Raw genomic sequence first — 25980 nt, 5'->3', positions numbered from 1 at the left:
CACACAGGAAACCATTTTCCAATCACGCAAAACTTTTCAAGATTTTGCCTTCTGAGAGGAGCTAAATTTTTTTTTTTTTTGAGAGTTTCCTTAAAGAGACACTGAAAAAAGAAGTCATGTCTATAATGTATTAGATATCACAGAAACGAGAACATATATAAAGGAGACAGAAAACACAGACTCAAGTCTCTGCTCTGTCTTCTCCACCTCACATCAATGTATGTGGGATGTGACTTTAAGAGGTCTCTGTCTCCCACATGTAAATGAATCACGGTGTAATCTCATTCTGACCCTAGGGACAGACATCAGGGTCTGATAGCAAAGGTGACAGTTTTCTGAATCTTCTCTACCACTTCTGATGCTAGAAAGCATAGTATGACTGAGACCTAAAAGTACAGAAGAATAAAAAGCTTGGTCTCACAGTTAAGGCAATGACTTATTCAGTTCTAACCTTGCTTCTATCACAGGCTTCCTTGCTGGTACAAAAACTTGTTACAAGTATTACTTAACACAGACAAGCTGAGATAAGAGGAAGATGATGACTAAAATTGTACTAAAAGACAATGCATCATTACTTACCAATTTATTCATACTCTCATGAATCTGTGCTAATTCCTACAGAGGAAACCAACACTAACAATGTACCACAACCAGTAGCCTGAACACTTTTTCTAGGTTTGAAAGTTGAACAGTTCCACTCAATTGCTTCTCAAGAAGTAAATTCCTCATTCTGTTTCCAAATAACTATTTATTATCTAAATACAATAAAATAGAGAACAACTCTGATTAAATTTGATGACATGAGGAAATTAGAAAACTAAATGCCGTACAAGACAGTCATTTCAGTTTGCGTGCTTCAGTTTGGTTTTTAGTGGCTTTTATTTTTCTCATTAAAAACAACTGACATTTTGTTGCAACATCCCATATTTAGCTTCTAAATCATGCAGAGATTGTCCTCTAATTGAAAAAAAATCCAGCCTCCTCCTCCATTAGGGGAAAAAAGTTCCAGGAAATATTCACTACTGCATTCCAGTCAAGAAAGAGCTAGCATATACTAGCACACTCAGAGCTTCTGCAATGCAGAATACTACACTGAAAGTAATTTAGTATTTTAAAACAGCTCAGCTGGAGGAAAAAACAATTCTTTAGCTGTTTGTCAGCACTCTCCTTGAGCAATTTCTGCAGTTAAAGCAAATCTGAGTAACACAGAAGAGATCCAGTATCAAACAGAGCTTACAAACAATCTAGTCTTGTGAATTCCACTAAAAGTTTCGATGGGAGCAAGACAACTACATTAGTTTCTTAAATATAGGTTACATTTTTGCGTTTCTCATGTCCTGCAAGAACATCTAGAATTAACTGCTAAAATGCTGTGCTCAATTGTGTATGAACAGCAATTGTGTATGAACAGCCTGCTACCCAGTCTGTTAGGAAGGAAAAAGACTTCAGGCCATTTAGATATTCAGGAGCTCCAAATGATTTCAGTGGGAAAAACTAAGTGTTCTGTGCTTTTGCACATTTATTAATCCAACGGATTTAGGTCCCTTTTGGAGAAAAGAAACTTTGGTCAATGTTTCTATTACCTACCAAAGATCTGCAATTTCTAGTTAATGACTTAACTGGGAAGTAACAGCGCATGGCATCTCTTCAGTTCAAGGCCATGTTGCAAAAGCTACACTCATTTTTCTCTGCATGAGACAGTCAATAAACATTTCTGTCTTCTTCTGTCAACATACAGCTATGTAGGGTGGACTGTATGAAAAACACATGGAAAATATTGTCTCATGCCAATATTTAACTCAGAAAATGTCAGCACGGTGTGAGCTGTAAAGTAACCTGGAAGAGATTCAAAATGCATACCTGACATTATCTAACAGTGCTGGACTGGGCATCATGGAAAAGTGACTTACACAATACATTAGTATTTCTCCATTGCTCCTCTACAGGTACTGTAACTGAATTTTCTTTTCATCAAGGGAAGCAACCAGCCTTCATAGTAACCCAAGTTAATTCTTAACACTGTCTTGTTATTTCAGCCAGTTTGGTTGGAAGGACTTGTGCCACGGTTATTCAGCCTTGGACCCTAATTCTGAAGAATGCATTCAGCACCTCTCATTGTTTAGAATTTGAAAAAAAAATCTACGTCTTAATAACAGTTCACGGCAATTTTATTTACATATGCTTATTGACATATTGATTTTTTTCCTTGAAAAATTTTGGTAAGAGACTTCTCAGGCACTGAAACTCATATTGTTTCAACACACTGAGTAGAGATCTAGGTACTTCACATGCACTGGGCAGAAAACATCTTGGTTCTTCTTGCAACAGTCAGAACTTGAACAGCACGAACCTTCTGGGAAATGAATGGGACTGAGAGAACTGGTTTAAAGAGCCTCATTGAGCCCTAAAAAGCATCTCAGGCTATGCTAGGGACCAAAGAAGACAGCAGCAACAGCACAGTTGCCAGACCACAGTTGCTACTCAGTACTGTCTTATTTGTACAATTAAGAGAACAACTCTGACCTGATTAGTTACTTCCTTAGCAACTCAGTTCTTCCCCTAGAAAGAGGCAAGTTTTATACTGAGGAGAAAACAATCTGATATGACAGTAAAATTTAGAAACATTTTATGTTCATCCATGCCATGTTCCATATTATATTGATGGAATGGAAATCAACCAAAACCTCATCAAACTTAAATTTTAAATGTAACGTTTTCTTAAAATGGTGCTTGCAGATTTGGATTTCTCTGACAAGATTGTTTACTGAAGAGCAGATAACAGGACTGCGAGCTAATCATTTGGCCACTGACTCATAATTTCTTCATGGTAATTAAAACTCTTAAAATCCCCCCTCCACCCCCAAGCACACAGACACGATGGCAATGAATATGTAATATGCTAAGAAGTCCTCTTTGACGTATTTGTATTTATAACCCTGTTCCAGGGATGCCACTGTTCAGCCTGAATTCAAGTATCAACACTGTTGAGAAATCAGACCTGGTAAGATAACAATGCAGCCTTTCAGAGGATTAAATCTGGAAAGTGTCAGTGGAGACATTTTATTAACAACTGTCAGCAAAAGAATGCATCATTACTTAACCAAAATGTATTTGACATGAAATCAAAAAGATTTATATAGTAGCTGATATAAAAGATTTATATCAGCAAGATGCCAAATACTGTTAAATAATGTATCTTGGGCCCCTTTACTTGGAGGTGTGTGGAAGAAGTTCCTTCCTTTGATGTAACTTTATTCACAGAAAAGCAGAAGAACTTATGCTTGTGCCATCAAAGCATGTGCTGGAGCATTCCTCTAATGTATGTGGTTTGGGTATTGAGAACAGTGGGTTAAACAACTCAAATGAGGGAATCCAGGGTATCCTGTTAGATTTTCATACCAGTGATTTTGACAGGTGATAGTTGTCACCTCTTAATATTTACTGGAAGTAGTGCTATGAATTAGCTCTCAAAAAACAGTAGGCACTTTTATCTGATGCTTAGATTTAGGAGGGTTATTTTCTAAAGCATGAAAGCCAATTCTTTTCTCAGTAGCAATGACTGGGGTACAGTTTCTTCCTACTATAGTAAAGTTATGTTGCACTGCTGAGCCCTGGTGAAGTTTAAGAAATAGCCTCTAACTGTCGTAATATGCCTTTTCACAAAGTGAATCCTAAAACCAAACCAACACAAAAACCAACCAACCAAAAAACCCCAACCACCAAAGAAACACACACTTTGAAAAAAATCTAGCTTTTAAAAAAATCATGATTTATGTAAATTTTTGGGATGTTTAAAAAAAAACAAAACATTCTGTGGATGGTGTGCAAACTAATCACAAGATCAAGCACCAAGAAAGCTGAGTTCCAGACCTGCAAGTGAATGTTCCTGCTCTTGGGCTAATTGCTCAACCTGTGTTTTGCTGCTGTTTCAGTTCTTCAGCTTAAGAACATAAAATACCACAAAATTTTAGGAGGTATAGAGTAGTAAAAGTTTATTTTTTTCTTTCCTTTTTTTTAAAAAAAAAAAAAAGATAATTATTTATTTATAAACCATCAAATCATTATTTACTCTTAAAAGTCTCAAGCAGCACTTCTATTTTTCCAGTCTGTTGGGCCAAAAACATTTATTTAATGACCACTGAAAATTTTGCAAAGTGGTCTTGGTAATTTAAATAAGTAACTCCCTTTAAGTCTCCTTTGAAGTAACTTCTAATTTCAATGGGAAATGAGTTCCCAAATCCCTTTACATCAGGTGATTTTGGAGCTCCCTAGAGAAATATTCAAGTGGTGAGGATTTTAGCTTAACACTTCTGCTGCAGGGTTATGTCAAGCTAGAAAACTCTTACACTATTCACTTATTGTACTGGTGTAGCATGGAGTATGAAGTATGATAAATAATGAAAGGTTCCAATTTTCCACTGTCTCTTCTAGTCTTTTGTATCCGTGTAGAGGAAACACAACACTTATTATTCTCAGTAGCATTTCACATTCACCTAGCATCTCACATCAGCTTTTTCAGCACATTTGTCAGCAGCATTTCACATTCATACAAGTGACAAAGCCTAAGTCAGCAAAGTCAGTGTAGAATGAACTGGTTCTGACACGAGAAAAAAAAGACATCCTTCCTCCATTCTTTCTCAGGATTGATATTGATTTCATTCAGATTCAAACCTGAATCTGTTTGTTTTTCTCAAAAACGTTATTATTTATTCTATTTAGCATTTCAGATTTGCTAAATGCAACAGATTCATAATCATTACTAAATTCTGGTGATAGAATACGAATTTTTAACAAAAAAATGCATTCAAATTTTGCTAATTTGCTAACATAAGAACAATCTTTCTGCATGTAAACACTGCAAGGATCCACTCAGAGATCTTTTAAAATATTGAACGTTACAAAGCTGTCTTCATAGATGCTTTTCTGAGAGTAACTGCTTATTCTAAATGACAGTCTAGTACGTATAGCATTTCAAAAGAGTTAACACCCCAATTTAGATTTACTATTGGATTTCTGTAGCTTAGAAAACCCAAAATTCCAATAATAAAATAACATTGTCAGAAGGAGTCAATGGGACAGCAGCTATTCTCACAGTGAGAAAATTTCTACAGATTAGAATCTACAGCTACAGATTAACCCTACAGATCTGCATCTACAGATGCCAGAAGCATTCATTCACCTTCAGAAAAAGAAATGTACTGATCTTTGCTTTCAGGAACAAAAATGAACTACTTTCTGTAAGATTCCCTGAAGGTTCCTACTAGGGCAAAAATCTTGGGATCACTTATAATTTATCTGAAGGGTGAAAAGGTTGACATAGCTGCTCACCACAAATTGACTTGTACTTTCTTACAGAAAATGAAGAATATGGAATATTTTTTCCTGAGAAGTATTTCTTAAGATGACAGAGATTATATAGTTTTTATACCTCGCACAGTATATACTGTTGTGACTTAATAGAATTGAATCCTATCAATCCAGGAAGGGTAAATAAAACAAACCATTTACACTTTGTGATGGAAAAAATGTACTCTGAATTTAAAGGTATATCACTTCTGAATTCAACAAGAAATGGCATTTCTTGCTGATTTCCATGCTCAGTTAGGCTCAGCACTAAACATCAGTGTTGCTCATCATTTTATCATACCCCTTTTCACTGCCACCTTTTTGCACTAAATACTCCCAGTCTAGTTAATCTCTGCTGTGTAATTTCTTTAGTTCTCCAACATCCATTCAGAGAAGCTGGGGTGGGAGGGTTGGAACTGAAATATCTATTCAAAATACAGAATTTATTCAGTAGCATTATCAGGAATTTTTGTTCTCTACTTCCATGTCTTTCCTTACGCTGTACTTGTCAGTAGGACTGCTGGTGAGTTGATGTGGCAACAAAGTCTATAAGAGGACATAGTAAAAAAAAAATTATCTCCTTCTTAGATTGGGACATCTTTTTTCACAGTCACTATTTAGTAACCTTCTTTTGTAGAGAAATGGTACCATAAGGATGCAAAAATACCTGACTTGTTAAGTGCATTCTCTTTCAGGTAAGGAACTTTAAATTCTCTACTTCTGGAAGGGATTTCAGTTTATATTGAAAATATGAAGTCTACTGGATCAGTTTTGTATATTTTGCCACTGACAAATATAATGCTCATTTCAGACAGATAAATACCCACAGCCCTCCAGAGTCTGAGACCGAGATGTTAAAAGACACCTGTGGAATCTCTGCAGCCAAATCCTTTTAATATTAAATATGCATTTTTCCAAAGTTTTCCGAAAGCTCTTCTGAAGCCCAACATTCTGCCTGGTTATCTTGATGCTTTCAGTACAACGTAAAACATGTATTAAAGACATTTTGAATAAAAAGCTTATCGGAATTTCAAGAACTTTATACACTGATATAACATGCCACAGAGCATTCTTAAGAAAACAAATCACCATTATTTCAATGTTTGTTTCCCAGTTATTACTGAGTACAGAATTATGAGCTTCCATTTTACTTCCTATATCTAATTTCCACTAACATAAACAGCAAGACAATCAATGATTCCAGCAGGATGTGGATCAGGTCATACATACGTGTATTTAGATTTAATTCCCACTCTCGCTTTCTCCTGGGGAAGCTGCAATTGATAACACTGCTGAGAAGATGAGAGGAAACTGGGGAGAGTGGCTGATTCACCAGAGTGCCATGCTGCCATCCAGAGGGAGCTGGATGGGCTGGAGAGGTGGGCTGACAAGAATCTAATAAAGTTCAAACAAGGAGAAGTGCAAAGTCCTACACTTGGGGAGGAACTACCCACCCCCAGGCACCAACCAGTTCATGGTAGGGGCCAACCTGCTGGAAAGCAACTTTGCAGAAAAGGACCTAGGAGTCCTGGTGGACACCAAGTTGAATATGAGTTAGCAACGTGCCCTTGCTGCTAAGAAGACTAATAGTATTCTTGGCTGCAATAGGTAAAGTATCATCAGCAGATCAAAGGAGGTGATCCTTCTGCTATACCTGGTGTTGTGGAGTACTGTGTCCACTTCTGGCCCCCCAGTACAAGAGAGACATGGACATACTAGAGAGAGCCCAACATAGGGCCACCAAAATGATTAAGGGACTGGAGCACCTCTCCTATGAGGAGAGGCTGGGGGAGTTGGGACTGTTCAGTCTGGAGAAGAGGAGGCTCAGGTGGGATCTTATCAATGTGTATAACCTTCATTCAGCCTGAAGGGAAGATGCAAAGAACATGCAGCCAGGCTCTTTTCAGTGGTGCCCAGGGACAGAAAAACAGGCAATGAGCACAAAACAAAAAACAGCAGGTTCCCTCTGAACAACAGGACGCACTCCTTTACTATGTGGGTGACTGAGTGCTGGGACAGGTTGCCCAGAGAGATTGTAGAGATCTCTTTGGAGATCATCAAAAGCTGCTGACACATGGTCCTGGGCAACCTGCTCTAGTTGTCCTTGCCTGCGCAGGGGGCTTGGACCAGGTAACCTCTGGAGGTCCCTTCTAACCTCAACCATTCTGTGATTCTGTGAAATGCATTGAGTTTGTGTGCACAGAAAATGATATTCAAAACATTATCTTGTGGAACTTTAGATGGCTTTAAACTTTCTTTCATACCCAAGAAAAATAAAAAAAAAAAGTTTTTTCTTAATTTCTGCAATTTACAGTGTTTCAAGATGAGGTACAGAAGTGGAGTATGTTGGTGTGACCCTTCCCACACTCCTAAATGACTGCTGGAAGGGAAAAGTAATGCTCAGCCAGAAATTAAGAAACAAAAACAGCTGTAGCCCAGGGCACAGGTCTACATAAGACATCAATTCCAGAAGAACAGTTATAACCTGTGATCATCAATCAGTACAAAATCACACTGAATCCTGCTGGAAGCAGCTGAAAATGTTCTGTGCTAGAATGTCAGATTATATATATGTTTTTTGTTTTTTTCTTTCAGACAGCTGGATTAAATATTTCAAATTTCCATTAAAACTCTGTCTTTACATCTTTTTTAGGAACTCACATGGTGGACATCTAAGATACAGAACTTTCAAAGTCCAGTTTCTGATTTAAGTAGACATTTGTATACTATGAACACTTCATTTCAAAAATAGTAGTGGTATTAGGAATTTCTAAACAGTGACATTATCGTGCTTTCTTTACCATTTAAAGTTTCCTCTTAATGAAACGCATATATGCAGAGTAGCAAACATAGGAATTTCTGGCTGATTTGTTATTTCAAGACATATTAAAAACAAGTAAAGCATTTAAGCTTGAAAAAAAGAATGTAAAATTCAACAAACCACTCCCCACACTCATGGAAAAAAAAAATCACTTAAAGAGATGTTTCAGTAAAGATACCTTACCTATCAATGGTAAGACAGTATATTGTCTACACAGGACACAACACTACTTGAGAATTTATGCCATCTTTGGGAGGCAGTGAGAAAGAAATATGTGTTTATGGCATCATTACAGAAAACTGAGTGGGCTAGGTCTGAACTCACAGTTTCAGTTCTTACTTCTAATCCCTAACAAGGCAAAAATGCATTTCACATGCCTTATGTTCAAGGGTTAAAGAAGCAGCACAAGTTTCTGAGACTATGCCTGCAAACAGAAGGGAATAACCACAGAACCCAAAGTTGTCTTTTCTTTCCAGTGAAAAGGAAGTAATTAAAATCACTGTCACTTACTACTCTCTGTTGACAGCACAGGGGGAAGTGTGGTCTTAGGCTTCTTGGTCTTCTTCTCAGTAGGCTTTGGGGTCTTTGTGGCTGAACTATCTGCAATCAAAACAAACAAAATATAAATTCTATTTAAAAAACAATAACGAAAGAGCTGTCTGTTAACATTGCTTTGTTTTGTATCTTTCTGCAAGGTTAGAGGAAATTGCCGGCTTTTAGTTTTTTAAGCAACATTTTCTGCACAGACTTGCTGGAGAGTGTTGCATTCCTAAAGGAAGAGAGAGCAGAGAAGAAGAATCCCTCAGTGGAAGCAGCTGCACTGAGAACCTGAGAAAGCAACTAGGAAAGACGTGCCATCAAAGCTGATGGGCCTACTTTGATTAAATAAAGTACAGTTTGCATAAAGCTGCTTTTGACATGGCAGGGAGAGTGAAGTAAAGGCATCTTTGAAGCATCATTTCATCCGAAATAGTATCTTTCATGTGTTTCTTCTATTCCTTTGTCTATGTGACATACACAGAGATGAAGACACGTTGAAAAGTAGCATTTCTTCTGTATGTTTAAGTCTTTCCAAGAAAATAGTACACATTAGTACATTTCCTAAAGAGGATGGTAGAAGGGACACCATAGGACTAAAGTTTGATATAAATATTGTATTATTCTCATGATTGCACAGCCCAAATCCAGCAACAACTCAGCACTGTGGACTCCACCAGCATCTGAGAGTCAATACATGCTCTCTTCAATGTGTATCCCATAGGATATAGACAACTGTTTAAAAAATTAGTTAGTGGAAAAAAGATAGAATAAACATGGAACCACCCATTTCAGTCACCTATCTCCAGGTACCAGAGCATGAAACTTGGTTACTCTAAAAAGTTATTGGTGGAAGACAGAACCACCTAGCAAACAATTAAGGGCAGAACGCTGTGTTAGGTCTGAGCTTAGACACTTAAGATTCTATATATTTGTCCCTGATCTACTTTGACAACTTAAGTCAAATATTTCTCACAGGTAGTTAGAGTCCATAGGGACAAAAGGAATATAATGAAATTCAAGATTACTTCTTGAGTCTAAAAATCATCATCTGGGATGCTGACAGCAGACTGAATGATAGGAAAGCAATATGAGTTGTTTTAGATCACGATTCAAATTTAAAAATATCAGCCATCCCCTCTGCCAGTCATAGATATGGGATATACAATGGCATCCCTCAGCTAGCAAATTATCCATTTTCTAAGACTACGGCATACAAGGGCAGTTGAGCTACTAATTTGTTTGTATCACCTCCCTTTCACTAGGAAAAACAAAGGACCGGATGTCACTGAATACAAAGAATTGAGAAGTTCTAGACAGAGAAACATGCCATACATAGCAGACCTGAGACAGACTGGTAGCCAGCCTCCCACATGGAATTCTTACACACTTTTAAAGAATGTATATAGATCAGAAGCAAATCCTCATGGATTCAATTTACTGCTCTAAAATCCTTTAGAAAAGTAGTAGGCAGCAGGAGCATGTAGATTATTCTACAAAGCAGTGAGAGTCCTTGGTTCTGTACTGTCTCTCTGCTCATGCTCCTTTATGGTACCCACTGAATTATTGTACGGACCAAAAAGCGCAGGAGGGAAGTGGGCAGAGTTACTTTTTGTGTAAGTGGTTCATAAAGGCTGGCGTTGAGAGAGAAAGGGAGGGAAGGAGGAAGTTCAAGGAAGGATGATTTTCCTGTATGTAGTAAAGTACTTACCTTCCACCATCACTTTGCAAGCACATTCAGCTTTTCCTGCTGCATTCTCTGCTATGCATTTGTATTCGCCTCCATCTTCAGGCATGACCTTCTCAATGGTAAGTGAACACAGTGTCCCTAATGCAAAGGAGAGACCAAATGAACATCATGTTGCAGTTCACTAAAAGCTCAGTGCTGCTAAGAAACAGAATGCATGAAATAATCCAATCCTTTCCTACAGTTGATCTTCACTGCCAGAAAAAAACGGATGTTTTGACCTTAAAAATTCAGCAGTGGAATTGGAACCTTATTAATGCAGAAATACAAGCAAATGGAGGATAGATATGTTGAATCGTATCACTGTTCCCCATGATTCTCAAAGCTGTCCCTGCAGTGCTCAAGTGGTTAATGGATAGGGGCAGAGAAAATGAAAAGCAGAATCTCTGCTACTGTTCTTTGTCTTGTAGTAGGGAAAAGAAGTCCTCACTTCGATGTTTTTTTCTCAAAAGCACTAGTAATGCAGGACTATAAATAAGAGCACTTCTATAAACTGACCATCTATAAGATTTGATTCAGCCTTATCTCTAGCTCTCCCATGGGCGTCTATGAAAGTAAAGCTCCAGCTTCCTGCCCAAGTTTAAAAATGGCACTGAGAGCCATTTTCTTTCTGCTTGAATTTCTCAAAGAATGAGTGACTAATATTATAATGTTAAGAAGTCCAACATATAATTGGCAATCGAATTTGTCACTGCAACAAATTCCCCATTCCATTTCAAACAAAAAAGCCAAATCTGACTTTACTGGGTTTGCAGAAACAGGATGCGACATAAGTTCTGTAGTTACCAAGGGAAGCTTGGTATGACCCAAGGGAAATACATTTCCTCTTAAAAAATAAAACTCTGTGAACCAAAACAGAAGTTGTTCCCACTGGTTGGGGGACAAGGAAGGAGAACTGTGGTTCACCTAATTCCTTACATTCACTTGCATTGCTTGGAACAAAGCACTTTGCTTCTCAGGGAAAACCCCACTTAAAGCACTCCAGACTTTCCCTTCCAAATATCCCTCATTAAGAGAGTAAAGCGTGGTCTTGCTTTCTTCCTTCCTCACTAGAAAGCCTGGTCCGTACTCTAAACACAGCCTGAGCCATTGTTGTTATCTTGCCCAGAATGCCTCGACTCTCCAGCTATTTCCACCACAGGAATATCTTCCCTTCCCTTCTTCCTCCATTTACCTTTCTCAATCTCTCCTAATTAACAGCAAGAGCAGACAGATGATCTTTCTTAAATCTTTTCCCTGTGTCTTGAGACACAAAGAAATTCTCTTGCCATTTTCCATCTTTTTTTCTATGTTACCTGGGAGCCGCCTTCTACATTCCAGAGTGCCTGATCCCAGGCTCACCATCAAATATATCACTTGTGATGTGGGAGATGGCATGGTCACACGTGACACTAATCCTTGGAAAGGAGCCGATTCACTCTGCTGTCAGAAGAACTTTGGGAGTTTAATGGCTCCTCTTGGAGACCAGATCTCAGTTCTGATATGGTAACTATACTTTTGACATTCAGATTTTCTCTCATTGCAAAATTGGTTGTTATAGTTCAAGGCAAATCTTTAAAAAAAACACACTCAGACAGTTCTCAACAAATTTGCTTTGTCAGACACACATGGGTTAGAAAGAATTGAATGTTTCTGTCGTCCTCATTCTCCACAAAATCAAGAAGCTCTAAATAGTGCTAATTTTCCCCTGAGAAATGACATAAAAACTCTCTCAGAAGAGGAGCACTGACCCCTCACTCAGATGGGCTGTGCTCAGTCACCCACAGGGTGAAGAGAAAAGCCATGTGCCTTCCCTGAGTCAACTCATCTTCATGAGTCAGGCTGAGCCAAAAATGTCACGAGCTGCAGCCCTGTTCCAAATGGAGGAGGGACATTAGCAAAGTATTCTTGCAGGCATCCAGCAAATATAAATTCAGGTGTCTCTGCTGTTTAGAGAAAATTGGAGGGTAAACAAAAGATAACTTATGGTCTAAGAATTTGTGTAAATCTATACAATGTGCTTAGAAAAGATCACACCTTAGAACCTAAAAATGCCGCTGCCAAAGAACATAGACTATGGAACACATAACTATGAGGAAGATTTCTGGCCATCTTACTGCAGGGAAGGAGCCTGGCTTGTAAGCATAACTGAATCTTTAAGGGACTAGAACAAAGCAGCATGTACTTTAGTTTCTGCTGGAGGTTTCTAGCTGCTCAAAAGCCCTTACTTGCCTGTACGTTAATGAGCTCACTGAAGACTTGTGTGACATAGGACCATGCCTCACCATTCATGCTGTTGCATTGCTGACCATACAGCATTCTGCAGCAGCATAAGTTAACGCCTTATGAGACACACTTCCTTATGCAGCACACACAAACAGAAACATCCCACCTTAACAAGAAGACCTTCCCCAAAGTTAGACTAAAATCTAGAAGCTAATCCTAGCAAATCTCATGATGATCTTCTACTTGCCACGTGTGTTCAATGGTCTGTTAGCTGTGATTTTATAATCCAGCATTGGCCAAGCCATGTGGCAGGGTCTGATTGAAGCTGCATTTGGCTTATTCCACTGGAAACAGAATGCTCATGAGTGGAGAATGAAGGAAACATGATTTTTCAAGGTTTAACCTTTATCTCCTGACTTCAAGAACCCTGCAGCAATAATCTGTATCCTATTTCCCTTCACTCCTTCATAATCCCCAGCAGCTACACCAGGACAGCACGTACAAAGGACATAGGGTTTGCTGGGCTTGTGGCTACCACCAGATGTGATGGTAGTATTCTGCCCTCAGTGGAGGAGTGAAGGGAAATGAAATAATTAGAGTCATTCTCCTTTATTTAGCCACTACTATTTATGAAACCGTGGACTACTAGAACTTAGTGTGAAATTGACCCATGGTTCACAAAAGCATTTGCCGGGCTGGGTCAGGGGGACAAGGGGACACTGACAGCATGGTTGTAGAAACCTCTTTTCTTGGAAAACCAGGATAAAAAGACAGCAACAAGAAAACAAATAAACAAAAATAACAAAAAGCACAAAACCAAAAACCAGGCAAAACTCAACAAGATTTAATAAGGACAGGAAAGTCCCCAGAATGTATGTTCTGTGAGCTAGAGCTCCAGCTGATTCCTGGGGCTGGAGGACCAAATGTCTTTCAATGAAGTATTTGGTATTTCCTCTGCAAAAACGCTTTGTGACCTGAAATGAGCTTATTTTTCTCATAAATGTAAGAAAACCCAGACTAGTTACTCCAGTTGGAAATCTGAATCATGGCACTTTGCAAATCCCAATCAACTAAAAGAATTTGCAATTAATTTCCTCCTTTTCTCCTCTTTTTCTTTTAGGAACCAGCCCACTGTCAATCTTTAAAACACTGCCATGAAGTGCAGGGTTAGAGTAAACATTAATAGTTGGATCTTCCAGTTAGCAGAATGGTGTAGCTCTAGAAAAGACCTTAGCAGCCACAGAAGCTGACAGTTTACTAGGGGCTCTGGTTTAGAGACATAAAGCCTTTCCCTTGCATTTTGAGCTATTAAAGGATTTTCTGACTTACTCAGAAATAGTACAAACCAGTTTAAAATATCTCTAGGCTTCTGCATTCTTTCCATGATACTCTGCAGAGAGTGAACTTCAGATATAAAACAAATACACAAACCAACAAAAAACAGCTCCTGCATCTTATTCCCTGCTCTGGCATCTAGCTGGATTAACTCCTGACTCCTGTCTGTGATGCAAAGTGAAGTTACTATGTCTTTCTCGTTTATATCCCATGGGACAAAGAGGTAATATGGAGTATTTAGCAGTATTAACAAATACTAGGTCATGAGAAGCTGTGCCTAGGAGTCATAATAAATTTGTTGAAGAACTCTTTGGTCCACTGGTGTTAATTTTCTAATTAATCTCAAATTGTGCAGGAAAGTGCAAATATGTGCTAATGTCCCAGTCATGTTTTAAAATGGCAAGTGGCTTGACCTGGAAACTACTGACTACAATTAGGATGACAACAGCCAAAGTAGTGAAAAACTCACAGGAGTTTCAGAGAAGAAAAAGAGTCAAATTTAATTATTGTTAATTGATAGAGTTGTAAGGAAAGCAACACGAGAAACCTATTTTCATCCTTTATGAGATTACACATTTAACTGAAATGTACCTGTACATAGGTAATTTGTCTCTGCCGAAATATTTTTATTGTCTCACATTTCTGCTTGTAGTGAACGCCATATTAATATATTAATGACGTTCGCAGAGGCAGAGTTAGAGCTGCCAAAATAAGGATCTCAGGAAACAGCTGACAATAGGAAGTCATCACTTGGTATGTTTCTGGTGGACTTCCTCTGTGATCAGACAAGGACCACAGCTATTCAATATCTTAATCTGTGATATAGAAGTGTTCACAAATTAAATGTTGATAAGCTTACAGATGATCAAAAAACTATTGGAAAGGGAAAAGAGGAGAAAGATATAGAAAACAGGGCAGTTCACATAAACAGTCTCATTTACTTTTTTATCCGAGTCCTATTCACTCAAAGAAAATGGGGCTTATTGGAGTGACAAATAACATAGCCATGGATGGTAAGGGATGCTCTACTGCCATAAGATTTAAAGGTTTAACACGGAAGTAACAAACATGAGCTCCACTGTTATGAGGTAGAAAGAGAACCAATGATCTCCAGCAAGCACAGCAGTAGGATCTCCATCTCACTGATACTGATGCTGAGATACAGTGCTGCTGGCTGTTTTCTAAACCAGATAACAAACCAACAAGCAGCAACTGAAGAGGAGTATTAAAAAGACAAAGAAAAACCCACCCCAAAACAAAAACAAACAAACAAAAAAACCCAAACCCCAAACCACTAAGGCCTAGATAAAGTGCATTATAGAGAGAAAATTATAAGAGCTTTACATGTCAAGTCTTAAAAATAAGAGAATTAGGAGAGCTGTCTTGATTACAGAATGAAAGCCATTATATCAAGTACAAACAGGCTCTTTAGCTTAGCGAAGGAAGGAAACTAATATATGGAAGCAGAAACCAGATACAGTCAAGTAAGAAATAAGATATTTCCTTGTTTCTTGATTTAAAAGCAAAGTACTAATATGAATAATTAGCCATTGCAATAAATTAACAGAGATGATAGCAAATTCATCTCTTTCATTGTATTTAAATATACACTACATACCTAGAATACAGGAAACTTCAGACAAAAATGACAGTACAGAGGGAAATTTTGTGGCATTTGACAAACATGGAGTTGTGTCAGAACTGATGCTCAGACTGTTGCCCTAGACTTAAGCTTTATGAAGAAGCTTTTAAAGCTGCAGGTTCCAGCTACTTTCAGCAGTACACAGAATTGTGTTAATTACACACCAAACTCTTGCTAAAAGTTAATTAAAAAAAATAAATCAAAAAAGTCATGGCAGATCCTAGTTAGAATGACATAAACATGAATAATTGATAGGAAGACAGGAGTAATATTAAGTCACGAGAAAGTTGTTAAGGCATTACTGCTAACAGGATTACCAACTCTTCAGGCTGCCAAGACACAGAAAAAAAATATTTGTGTCTTACACAAAGCAATACAAACTGGGCATTTTCTAACCTACATTGTTGCTGCCATTCAAGGCTGGATTAAATAGTTCCTCCTCAATCTATATAGTCACACAGTACTAAATCTAGCCCAAAAAAGCATAACAAGGTGGTTTAACAAAATGGCAAATTTGCCAATTTGTACTTATATTCATCGTTCATCTCAGTTCTCCAGTCTAGCAAGAATGCCAGCTTCCAAATACCTTTCACTGGTGTCTTCTACAATAGTTTTTGTAACCATGCAAAAATTTTCTATCTATTTTTTTCTATCCAAGAGTGAGTTACATTAGGACACTAGCACAGGCCAGTACTCTGCCAAGTACTATACAAATCTAAAACAAAATGGTTCCTGCTCCACAGAGTTCACCGTGTGAGGAAGTTTGTTCTACTCAGTCCTTATATGTCTAACTCCACTGTAATGTCTGCTACAGCCTTCTTAAAACCTTTTTCTTTTCAAACAAAAAGCCCCCCATAACTTCAAACAAAAGAGCATTCTCTCATATTGAAAACAATTGCCTCTTAACCACACGCCATCTAACCTGTCCATATATACGCACGAAGCTTTAAGTTATGAGTATGCTCCTTTGTGTTTGTCTCACAATTTATTTTGAGATTTCACAGGCAAAAAAACAAAACAAAACAAAAACAAACAACAACAAAAAAACACATTAGTGCCTTCCTCCACAAACAGGATAAACAACTCTGACAAGTGTTTAAAAGAAGAAAAATAAAATCAAACCCTTACTAAAATCCTACCAGTTGTAAAAGGAAAATAGTGTAAGAGCTCACTTTGTCATAAAAATGATACTCTAAGCAACAAATCACACATGCCAATCAACCTACAGAATACGATGTGGGGAATTATTAAAAGAAATGGGGAAACAAGTACCAATGTTCATGATTTGGAAGGGAAATAAGTCACTATTAATAATTGAAATGGAAAATGTAAGAAATGAGATTGTTCTTAGACATGTTGTGAATGTAACATTCGGTATAATGCTGCCTATATTCTGACTTCTAATTGCTAATTTAAATTTTATCCAAGAATATTGAGTACATTGCAAATCCTAGATTAAGTACTACACAAATACCACATAGTGTGCCTGAATATGAAAGTCTTTTTTGGAGCAGAATGTATTTTTTCATTCCCTGAAGACCTTAAAATTCAATGATTATTCCAACTGGTGTTTTAATTTGTGCTTCTGATGGCAAAGATTTGGGGCTAACATCCCCCCCTTCTGCCCTATAATGGATAACCTGCTTTGGACAGTCAATGCAGTGTCAGCCTTTTCAAACACAGAGGAGACATGAATAGAAGTTGTTTTTAACAGGTAAAGGGCCTTAGGATCAGTTAGGAAAAATATGCCAGGGAAAGTTGCTTTCTGTGAGTAAGTACGTAAAAGGAGAAGTTACCTCTCCTATCCAGTGAACTTGTTACGCACAAGTATATTTTGAAGTCTGTCCTTGGACAAATATGCTACTTGTTTTATCAGGTGGGTGTGTTTCTGAAACAAGATCTCATGCATTTATATACACAATATATTTGACACCAACAGATCACTAAACCACTACTTCTGGCTTTCTGGCAATGACAGAGAGGGTTAATTTCATTTCCAAAGAACAAATACATGGCATTCTGCCAAGGTTCACGTGTTACTTATATTGAACAGTTTGTGGGCCACTGGCCCACAACTAAGATGGGCTTGTACTATAATAAGGAAATAGAGATCTCTTGCTTTTGATAGAAGGTTTTCCAGTATCCATCTGACTAAGCATAAGTAAGCCATTCTTTGTCTGTGAGATAACTCTGGAAAATGTACATACAGCATTTTCAATATATGAGCCAGTAGTCACCATGAAACTTCATGGCAGCACAGAACCAGGAGAAATAGCTAGGAACACACACAGTCCCATTTTCATTGCGGATTTTGGTGTTGAACACAAGAGGAGTAAGATCATACTGAAAAAATAAAAAATGACTGCACGACCTAAGCCCATTAATGTGAGCTAGGTCCATTTGCTCTGAACTTCTTTCCTTCGTCCAGACTCAGCCTTCTTTCAGCTGAGATGACTGTAGGGGATTATCTGCAGAGCCCATTAAATGCTGCTCCAAGGTTGGCCAAAGGCACTTTTGCTGAAGGATATGATGCCTGTGGGCCTGACCAAGCTGCCTTTGCAGTGTTCTGGGCAAAACACAGAATGTGGGATTTTGGTACTGGTCTGCTGAGCACTGCATCCAGTTTTATTGTTGCTCTCTGTTTAAAGCTGCTCCAAACACTTCCTGTGAGACTAACCCATACGAAGAGTTTCTCTATCAAGAAATATTTCTTGATACTCATCGTGAACTTGTTATTTCTCAGTTCTAGTCTGTAGCTCTAATTATTCCTTCTTCTCTCTTGGTTACTTCAACTATTTACATGCTCCTAATTAGGGGAAAACAGAAAATCAACTTCTGAGAAAACTGAAAATTACTTTAAGAATCATGCATATGTAGTTAACTTCTTAACAGCTGTCATTAAAGCATTTCACAGCAGAAGAGCAGCAACGTGTCCTTCTCCAGGTGTCAAAGTTGGCAGGTACTGGCTGAAAAAAAAACGAAACTGACCATCGTGCAATGCATCCCTTCAGTGTACCAGAAGGTATGCAGTAAGGTTAATAAAAATACTTGTAACCTTCTTTCTGTTTCTTTCCATTAAAGGAGAAAACCACAGCATTTACTTCCCTGTGTAGTATTTCTTTCTAAGAGCCTCTGCAAATATGTGCAAAAGACAGCATAACTTCTAAGCACAGGCAATACTGATTACCTAAGCAAGATAATAGTGCAATAATGCAGGTAAAACTCAAACATAAGGATAGTTACTTCACGGTGTGAAAAAACAAGAACATCCTGAAACAATGGATTCCTCATCCAGTGGTGACCTTCATTCTTTACCTCAATGGAAAGCACTGCTACAGCGGGACATTCTGACAAAATGCCAGCTCTGTGCCATGATCCAGGAGCGTCACCTAGTCCAGGCAAACTGGGTGGGACATGTCACGTAACCCTGCTCAGGCAGGTGGCAGAGCATGTATGTACGTCACTCTCACTTCACTATACTCCAATACAATGAATCCAACTCTACTGGACTTTCACAGAAAGGTAGAGGTTGGGAGGGACCTTTGGATGTCTTCTGGTCCAACCCCCTGCTCAAGCAGAGCAACCTAGAACAGGTTGCTCAGCACCATATCCAGACAGCTTTTGAATACCTCCAAGGAGGGAAACACTACAACCTCTTTGGGCAGTCAAAGTACCATTTTATAAAGCAAATATGAGTTCAGGGATTGTTAACAGTCAATTACTCAGCTTCTTTTAGTCCAGAAAAGAGTTTTCTGCAGCACCACATCACTGAAGCTTTGGCACTCTAGGAGGCTCCCCCACAGCTCAGAACTGGATTATTTCTGTCTAATAGAGATGCTTTCTATCTAGCATACTTTGAGAGGACATGTGAAACTTTGATGTGCACAATTTCTTTTCACTCTGTGCAACTCCAAGAAAAGTCATGAAACCTTGCTATATGGGCTTCTTCCACTGTAATGTTTATTAAACTGCAGTTTCCTACCTTCTGATCCCATCAGCCCTTTTCACAAGGATGTCATTTCCTCCAGTCAACTTTTTCTCATGTACATGACAGTTATCCAGACACAGTGCACCTGCTATCATTTCCCACTCCCCATCTGCTTACATTGTTATCCCCTTAATATAGTACTCAGGTAATTTTCTTTTCTTTTGTGAAGAAAACAATGATTCTGACTGCATCTACTTTAAAGAATCCTCATATTTCAATGCTTGGATCACTGCTTAAGAATTCACTGGTTGTGGTGAACCCTCATGTGTGTTCATTTGATTTTCATGTAATAACACTGCAAATGCTCTAGATTAAATGAAGCACGATTCACAATTAAGAATGTGGACCCCTGTATATTAAAAAAAAAAAATAAGAGTTCACATGCATAGTAAGAATCATAGCTTGACAATGTGTAAGACAATGTCATTCTCCCTATAACTCCTTCAGTGTTTTATGAAATGAATATGAAGTACGGAAGACTATCTGTATTATCAGTTATCCTACCTATGTTTTTGCACAAGGCAAATATACTTTATCTAAATGCAATATTATTTCATACAAAACCAATATAGTGGATTTTGATTACTCAGAATATGGAATATAAAGAATAAACACTCAATTTGATAACAGTAAATGTTCTCTCTGAGGACTTTTACCAAACTCTATCCTGTTTTGAAATTAGTTAAAAGTCATCATGCCATTGGTGGACAAGTACTTCAGTGTCTGTAAGGACAACAAAAACTTCTGTGGGGGGACACTAAATACACTAGAAGTCAATTCTGAACTCTGATCTTAAACATGCAATTTAAACTTGTAGTAATTTCCTTCTATAACACTACCCCTCTTTGCTTCTGTGTTTCTTAATGCAATAAAAAACCTGAAATATTAAACATACAAAAGAATTAAATCAGAATTTGTAAACCAGCAATAATATTTTCCTGTTTTCCATCTTCTAAATCCTTAAAGTTCAGCTTAAATAAACGTCATGTACCAGCTCCTTAAACAGCATCAGCAATGTAAACAGCATTTAAAAACGCAAGAAGTTCAACTTTATAAAAATTACATCTGCAGGCTGTTAAAGGAGAATCTGCAAGAAATGTCAAACATACTGTTCCTTGTGTACTCCACTGAAATAACAAGAAAGTTGCATCTGGAATCAGTTACTGGCACAGGACTTAAATAAAGTATTGCATTATCTTTAACAAACTTAATATTATTAATCAAGAGTCAGATATAACAGTGTGTCACACAGCTGGCTTGTAATTCAATTGATTTACCTTCTTGGGAGATGACAATGGACTTTGATGATTTGATGGTTTTGCTGTCCAGAGTCCAGGTGACAGCTGCAGGGGGATCCGACGAAATCCGACATTGTAAGACCAATTTTTCACCATCTACTATTTTAGCATCCTGAAGCTTCTCAGTAAAAGAGGGTGCTGTTCCTTTGCTTGGTGTTGGCTTGCTTGGTGGTGGTTTGCTTGCTGCTGGTTTGTTTTCAGCTTTTTTCCCAATTATTCCACCATCCACCACGGTGCACCCATGTTCACAGTTCCTGTCATTCTTTTCTTCTTTTTTCACTGCTGGTTTGGCAACAGGGGCTTCAGAATTGGGGGTGGCATTCTGGGCTTCAGAATTGGTGCGGGCATTTGGTGCTGGGGTGCCAGCATTGCCATTCTCTGCAGGTGGCTTTTTCTTTGCACCCAGCACAGACCTGAAATCTGTGACAGCTGGTTTAGGAGGTGGCACCTTCTCTGGCACTGGGGTTTTTGGGGTGCCCTTCTTGGCCAGCACAGAGCGGAAGTCCACCTGTTGAGGAGCATGAACTTTCCTTTCCTCTTCTGACAAGGTCTTGGGCTTGACCTGCCGCTGCAGGTTTGCTCGGAAGTCCATTTGCTCGGCTGGGATTTCTTTCAGTTCCTCCTCAGAAAAACTTTTGGTGCTGACTTTCTTGCCTAAAATGTCACGGAAATCAAGCTGCTCAGCTTCCTGTTGCCTCAGGCTCTCCTCTGTGTGTTCCCGAGTTTCCACTCGCCTCTTCAGCACACCCCGGACGTCTTCCTGCTCTTCCTCAGCTGCTCTGGTTTCACCGCTGCTCTTTCTGAAGCCACTTGTTCTACCAAATGTTAGTGTACCATGATCTCCACCATCTCTTCGCTCTCCAGAGCTGGCTGATTCCCTCCCACTATGATCCGAAAAAGAAAAGAAAGAGACAGCCAGGAAAGGGGCTGGTTTAAAAATGTCAGGGAACAATCTCAGAGCAGGAACAAAATGTGTTTATAGAAGGGGAGGTTGATTAGAGGAGCACGCTCCATTAGTTTATTGCATCAATGATGACTTCAGGGTCCATATAAGGGCACAAACAAAAAAAGATCTTCTCTACTCTGGCTTGGTACAATGTGCTTAGCCTGTATGATGAAAACAATTTGTTGGGTCACATTTGGGGATTAGATTGAACAGCAGCCAGCCTGGGTCCGTAAGGGCAGGGAATTAACGGAGCAAAAAATAGAACCCACCCATGCAAGTCCCTGGGAAAAATACTCACTCTCTGAGCATTTCTGCTCTGGAAGCTGAACTCTCTCGCAGCATCAGAGACACCTGGCAGCTGCATTCTCCAACTTGGTTCCTGAAATGTTTAAGTGAAATCAGAAAAGAAGAGGTTTCTCCCTCCAAGACTGTAACTTACCTGAGCTAAGTGACTGGGTATTGCACTAAACAGCTCAAAAACAGGGCAGCATTGTGGTGGTTGACTGAGTGGAGCTGTTCCCCTTATACTTGGAGCCAAGCTATCTCAAATAGCTTTTCCTGATTTGTGACTGTCTACACTGGGAACAACATACTCCACGAACAAAAATCAAAGCAATTTACAGAATGAAACAGCTGCAAACAAACAAGCTAAAGGAAAACAAATACAAAAGCTGGAAAATCGAGGCAGAGAAGGGGGTTATTTTGCAAAGTTGAAAAACTTTCCAACTCTGCCTACTGTTTATTTATTCAAGCCCAAGCTCTTAAGTTTCCTAATGTTAAGATATTAAAAGCAGGGTCTCATTTCCTTCCCTCCCCCACAGCCCAACCAATCAGCAAATCCCATCTACATGGATTGCTCCAGTCTGTGCATGTTTATATTAAAAAACATAAAAGTGTCACCATATATGGTGCTGAGTACTTATTCTTCCTTTTGCAGAGGAATACCATGGATGCCTTCTGAAAAGGGCTCCCATTAAAGAATTCATCAAAGCGCTCCCCCCACCCCCACTGCACACTCCCTCCCACAGATATATATCATTCTTCTAGCCCCAAACAGCTCTTCTCCGCTTAACACAGAAGATGCCAAAAGCAAAATTTAACTCCCAAGACAGCAGCTCTGTAATTGCTGCCACTACTTCCCTGAAATACTATTAAAAACGCACAGAGTTACTACTTTAAAGTGATTAAGGATTGGAGATATTTTTCAATAATGAGAACACTTTCGTTCTTCCCAATATAAGCGAACAAATATAAGCTAGGACTGTGCAAACTAATGCAAACTCCTAGATGATTTTTCTTTTTAAACAAAAATATTTTTTATTATTGAAAACATTTCTTGTACATAGCAAAAGACATGTGAACTGGGGGAGAGGAAGGAAAGAGAGGCAGTTTTTCCCAACTCTGATCACCTTTCAAAAGACTCTTGCTAGATAAGAGCACCTTTAAGACTATTTTGCCCTGAGGTTTAAAACATGGACTTGGGAGTGCCTTTCTGTTAATTTACCATAAACATACTGATTGGCTTGTTTTTAAATAGCCCAGAGAAATGCATTCCTAGGTATTGTTCTGTTTGGGTGACTAAGCTACAATTTCACCCATTTGCAACTTTCAATGGAGTCACACAGTATGCAAGTGTATTAACACAATTGCAGCAAAAAGTTATACTTTTATAATAGCAGTTAGTGCCATCACCTTTTCAGACAGATTTCCCTTGCTTTCTGTTGCTTTAGATAATCAAACAATGGATCAGCACAGTGTGAAAATCAAGCCTTTAAAACCAAGAAGAAACTGCGGAGGCTGACCAAAGTTACTGGACTGCAAAGTTAAGGACTTGCTGGTAGGAATACACCTTATTTGACCTTAAGACCTTAACAACAAGAAGTCACAGAAATACTTTCAACATTTCATACCTCCAAAAATGCCGACTATGTACACTAGAAACTGTTAGCGATGGCAATCCATTTGAACAGCCCTCAAAGCTATAACCCTAACTTCCTTCAATACAAAAGGCTAGAGAACATCCAAGTACCAAACAGAAACTGTCCAAATGGCAAGACAGGAGCCAAGTCAGTGCAGGGAGCATTTAAGTCAGTTCTATGCTGGAGATCTGCCATTCTTACTTCCTCTTATATTTGACCTCCATTCGGAAGCAAGATAAATAGAAAGAAGTGCATGTGTCACTTCCTCCCAACATACTGATTGGCATTGAATGATGGCAAAATACCAATGTTGTCTTCAAACAATGCCCAAATTCATTGCAAAATGCTGCCTTTTGCAGATATTGAAAATTCATGATTTTTTTTTCTTTTCCCTTATTCTCAAAAGCTTTTAAGATAAGTGGAAGCACTCTGAAACTGCTTAAGTAATGCTGGGCTGTTAACAGGATACTCATTTACCCTAAGATACCTCCCATAAGTCTCCTAGAGCCCAACTACTCTCTCTTAAGGACTTAAAAGCAATCCAAAGCTGACAAAGGAGAAGAGATCATGCAAGCTGAAGTACAGACATTTCATAGCATTCATCAAATAGGGAGGCACCACTGCTCAGCTTCTGTCATGACTGTATGGCAAAAATATTTGCCCACAAGAATTATGTCACCAGTGGGAGAGGTTAAACTAACAGACACAGCACTCTCCCAAGAGAGGAATCTAGGGGTACTGGAGCGACCCTGACCACTGTGAAGAATAATGGCATTTCTTCAGGACCCACTTCTGCAGGGCACCTTTCCCTCTGCCAAGTTTTTGCATGTGCAAAGAAGCAAATAAGGAAGGCAAAGTAGACCTTTCTAGACTAAGCTATTTTTTCACAGGGTTTGGAAAATAAAGGAGGGAGCAAGAAAGCAGGAGAGCATTTTGTTCTCTCTATTTTTAAAACCTTGGGAAACACATACAAATTCTGGCAACAGTAGAAGTACCTAGATGGACAAATGATTCACAAGGTAGTTTTTTGATCTTAGTTACGGTTTCTGATTCAAGTGAATGGCTGAAAAGTAGACCACTGGATACAAACCTTGAGTCTGACTCTTATTCATCATGTCCCTGTTCAAAAGCATAACTTTCTCAGGTTAAATCCTGCTTTCCAGTGAAATCAGAGGGAGTTTAGTTACTGGTATTAGGAGAAGGGACAACATAATTTTGTCTTCTGAATTCAGTTGCAGAGTCTAAAAAAGTGAAGTAACTTACATTGACCCACCTTCAAGACCACAAGATGGAAAAAGTGAACAAAGCCAAGAAAAATTAAGAGGGATTGGATGATTTAGATGCTAAATTCAATCAAGAATAATTCTGGAAACTTTGTAAATATTTATGCAATTTCAGAATCTAGGCAAGGCAAGATACATAGGGACAGTTAGAAAAAAAATAGAGCTTTGTGGTACACATGCACTACTGCAAGTCTTTCAGGTCTCTGCTGTTTTGAGTCTTGGCAATAACAATATTCTGCATCATGAGATTCTCTGTGTTAGGATTTTATCAACAAAACCCTGGCCAAAGACAAATCTCAGTGGCTCTGTTAATGTGGAATAAAATGTAAGACATAAATAAAAGTTATGCTTAGTAGTTACGAAGATTTGTCTGAAAGTTTGAATTTTGTAGGATTGTTCTGTATAATGCCCATGCACAGGATTTAACTTTAAAATGTCAAGGAATAAAACAAACAAACAAACAAAAAACAAAACATAACAAAACAAAAAAAATAAAGCCTCAGCTGCAAGGCCTGAAGCAATCTTAAAAATAGCTCCCTCTCCTATTGTGGGATCAGTTTTCCCTCGAACGGCTTTTATGTTCAAAGTATCTTGAAATACTAGTTTCTTGGCAGAATCTACTCAAATATTTCCACTGAATCTTAGATGGGACTTATTGTCTCTGTGTCCCTAGGAGTCACTCTCCAGAGGAAGAGGAAAAAAAAGTATGCACTGTTAATTACAACATGAGGACACACTGAAAATTCTTACTGACCTATGAAGTGTGAAACAAGTATTGCAAAGTAAATTACATTGTTTGAGAATGAACAGAGAATAGTAAATTAGTTGATCCCTAGCTATAGCTGGTGTTTTCAGGTAACTGTAAAGCCTCAGAATGAGGTTTTGCAATACTTTTGTGAGTTACTTATAGAGG

At 38.5% G+C, this 25980-nt stretch overlaps 1 protein-coding gene across 1 annotated transcript in view; it reads right to left on the bottom strand.

Moving 5' to 3' along the window:
- The window catches only part of MYLK (myosin light chain kinase), a 147210-nt gene that overhangs the window by 52802 nt on the left and 68428 nt on the right, over positions 1-25980 (bottom strand). The window contains 4 exon segments of the mRNA XM_035536847.1: positions 8678-8767; positions 10416-10532; positions 20899-21803; positions 22164-22244. Coding sequence (XP_035392740.1) covers positions 8678-8767; positions 10416-10532; positions 20899-21803; positions 22164-22244 — 1193 coding nt within the window.

The sequence above is a fragment of the Cygnus atratus genome, chromosome 6 (genome assembly GCF_013377495.2).
Source record: "Cygnus atratus isolate AKBS03 ecotype Queensland, Australia chromosome 6, CAtr_DNAZoo_HiC_assembly, whole genome shotgun sequence".
In the NCBI taxonomy this organism is placed as follows: Eukaryota; Metazoa; Chordata; class Aves; order Anseriformes; family Anatidae; genus Cygnus; species Cygnus atratus.
Note: the sequence above shows the minus strand (reverse complement) of the source record. Positions and strands in the feature narration are given on the sequence as shown.